Source organism: Propithecus coquereli, unplaced genomic scaffold, assembly GCF_000956105.1.
Source record: "Propithecus coquereli isolate 6110/MARCELLA unplaced genomic scaffold, Pcoq_1.0 Scaffold147, whole genome shotgun sequence".
NCBI classification, from domain to species: Eukaryota; Metazoa; Chordata; class Mammalia; order Primates; family Indriidae; genus Propithecus; species Propithecus coquereli.
In genome coordinates, this window is record NW_012139080.1 from 4,251,479 (window position 1) to 4,255,125 (window position 3,647).

The window sequence follows — 3,647 nt, forward strand, 5'->3', positions numbered from 1 at the left end:
AAATATTTAAATGTTATCAAATATTAGAAAACATGTATTTGTTTGATTATGGAAATATAAATTAAAACTCCCCAAATATACTGTAGAAGATTTATGCATCTATAGTGTATAAAAGGATTAGGGATTCCTTCCTCCCCCTTCTTCCTTTATCTTGAGGAAGAAATAGTCAGCTTGAGCTTTAATTTTTAACAAGTTAGAAAAAGGAATCTTTTTACATATCTACTAAATTAAAATTTCTATTGTTAAATGCCTAAGTTTTTAAGTCACTTGGTTTCCTAGATACTTCAATGGAATCAGCAGATATTGATCCAACCCCAACTCCAAGACTAGAGCGTCGTAATGATAGTTCCAAGGCAGAAATTTGACGTAATTCTTTGCGACACAATTTTACAGGTGTAACACCATGAAGTTGTCCCACATTTCCCACAGGTTGAATTTGGGATGATGGTTGACAGTGAGATTTTGTAAACTGATTTTCATCCGTTTCTGTTTTATCCCCATTGCTTAACAAATGCCCACTGGGGGGTGCTAAAGAGCTATAAATTGGAGGTAATTCTGTGAGATCTTCCCCAAACTTCTGAGGATTTGGTTGTGTTCTTAAACTGCTTGCTGAACTGTCTATTTCTATTTCTCTTCCACTTAATTTCATACTTTCAGTCCTGGATGCCCATTTTAAGTCTTCTGAACGCATGCCTGCTTCTTCTGGGTTTAGGACTCCATCTTTAGCATCATGATCTAAAAATAATCCCAAAACCAAAAAATTAGAGATTATTTCCTCAAAACTGGATATTTTTATCCTAATATCCTAACACAGCTACATTGTTATAACTTGATATACATACATACATGATGTTTTTCAACTTTTTTGTTAAATGACTCCTTTTAGATGAACAGATGTATGAATGTGAATTATTTACTTCTTATTCTTATTTAGGCACCTTCCATGTGAATAACTCAGAACTTTAATTCATGGAACAAAGTTGAGAAATAGTCTTCTAGGGATTTTGGTACTCCCTGGAAACATAGGAGTGGCTCTAGGCTTCTCTGCTGTCTTTCCATGACTGCCCTCTGTTGGGCTTGCCACTAGTGAATTCCAAATCCTGGCCAAGTGAAGCAGCACTAGATAATATTAGCTCTGCTCCGTATCTCCAGGGAAACCTCTGGGACTTGGCATTATATGTGTGAAAATCTGGTCCTGGTTGGCACTCCCACCATAACAGGGTTCTGCTGTCCGAATGTACTCTGGAATGTGTGCCACAACTTCCACCATCAAAATAAAGATGAGAGCATACCCCTTCAAATCAAATAATACCTAATATCAAACACAAAGACCTGCTTAAGAAAAATCTCTACAGGTACTACACCTAATATGATGAAAAATGCCAACTTTAACATATGTTGATACATGCTTAACATACTTTTAGTCTTGTGAAGATAAGGTTTAAAAACAGAGGTTGCACATTAGCAAATCCCAAGCCAAATCTAGCTCACAGACATGTTTTACTTGGCCTACAGTGTTCATAATACTTGACCCAAAATGTAAAAATTGGCAAGTTTCATATAAAAATACAGATTTCCAGCTTTTCTAGAGAGGTTAGAAAAGCTAACAATTTCTGAATAGCAACAACAGCTGGAATAGAGTTGCCACTGCCAGTTTAGATGACTGCTGCGGTCCCCACCACGCACCTTGGCTTCCCCAGCTCCTGTAGGCACTCTAGTTTATAACCCTTAGTTTAAAACATAACTGACTTTCTAGTTTTTAAAATTCTCTCAAAACAAGCAACCTGAACTAGCAAATAACATAGATCCTCACATGGAACTAAAACAGATACAAAGTTGACCACAGACAGTGGCTCCCAAACTTTGTTGTACATTAGAGTCACTGGGAAGCTTTTAAAAATCCTGCCTCCCAGGTCACGGTGTCTGGGGAAAGGAGCAGGTGTCTTATTTTGTAAAGATCGTATGTGAAGAAGCAGAAATGAGTTCGTTGTCAAGGCTCACTGCAAAGCCCACTTGGATTCTTCACAATAGGAAGTTTCCCTCTTCCAGAATTTTACAATTGAGGGAAAAAACTAGGGAAAGATCAATTTGCCCAAGATCACAACAAGTAAAAGTAGTTAGGATTCCAACCCAGATTCTTATACATATGGTTTGACAGTGATTTAAATTGATGTAAGGATAGTTTTAAATAAAAGTAAAGAGACTGTATATTCATATAAACTGATATTATCCTGATAAAATGTTAGAAAACAGATGCATTATAACAGAGGTATGACCACCAAGTGGACCAAAACACTTTAGTCAAGATTAATTTTTCCGCTATTTGAAGATACCAAAAGTATTTTTATGGTAGGCAGACAATGAAAAGACGACTGTCAAAAAACTCAATGAACTGAAGATAAAGACAGTTATATATTAATTATATTAATATTGATTATTAAATCAATGTCTTATGTAAGACATTTCAGGGAATTCAAGAATTTGATATATTTAAATTGCTATATTTTATAATTCAAACAAACCTCGTTTAATGTCATTATATTAGAGTAGCATTATGAGATAGGATATAATATAAACTATATATCCCCAATATGATTGTAATTGTATTTTTTTTAAAGTATGGGAAACTATGAAAAGAATTATGGATTATGGGTGACAATTTCTGCTTGTTTCCTGTATTTTCAAAATTTTTGTAATGACTGTATACTACTTTTTATTTTTATTCATTCATTCATTTATTTATTTATTTTTGAGACAGTGTCTTGCTCTGGTACCCAGGCTGGAGTACAGTGGCCTCATCATAGCTCACTGCAACCCCAAACTCCTAGGTTCAAGTGATCCTCCTGCCTCAGCTTCCTGAGTAGCTGGGATCATAGGGTCGCACCACCACACCCAGCTAATTTTTTTATATTTTGTAGAGACAGGGTCTTCGCTCTTGCTAAGGCTGGTCTTGAACTCTTGACCTTAAGCAATCCTCCCACCTTGGCTTCCCAAAGTGCTTGGATTATAGGCGTGAGCCACCACGCCTGGCCAAAAGGGGTTTTTTTAAAAGCTAAAGGTCTTGTTAACTGTTCTCTGTTTCTTACTTAATACCTGTTTACTTTTTAATTTTTTACAAGTAGAGTTTCAAGTAAAAGTTATAGCTATGTATTGTAGGCAGTATTTCAAGTAAATGTTTGAGTTGTGTATCAGTAAGCACATCTACATTACTACACTGAGAATGAGAAAATTTAGTGTTTTGGGCTGGATTTGTACATATTTTTGTGTCATAGCTCTATCTTAAAACAACTTCTATCCTAGAATACTGAACCAGGAGTCAGAAGATGAGGGACTTAGCCCATGTTTTAATTACTGTTTTGTTTCTGAGTCAGTTGGACTCTCTAAGCATCAATTCCCTTGTCTAAAATTAGAGTTAGCAGATACCAGCTTACCCTTAGTTGGAGGGTTAAATGGAATTATTTGTGAAAATGTCTGTAAGTGATATATATCATAAATATAAGGTAGCATTAGAACTACTTTTCTAGGCCAGGAGTGGTGGCTCACGCCTGTAATCCTAGCACTCTGGGAGGCCGAGGTGGGCAGATCGTTTGAGCTCAGGAGCTTGAGACCAGCCTGAGCAAGAGCGAGACCCCGTCTCTACTAAAAAA

The 3,647-nt window shown here is 36.3% G+C and overlaps 1 protein-coding gene across 1 annotated transcript in view; it reads right to left on the minus strand.

Moving 5' to 3' along the window:
* Positions 1-250: 250 nt before the first annotated feature.
* KIF27 (kinesin family member 27) overlaps positions 251-3,647 on the minus strand; it is an 88,578-nt gene continuing 85,181 nt past the window's right edge. The window contains exon 16 of the mRNA XM_012640012.1: positions 251-735. Within this exon, the coding sequence (XP_012495466.1) occupies positions 251-735 (485 nt within the window). The remainder of the gene's footprint in view (positions 736-3,647) is intronic.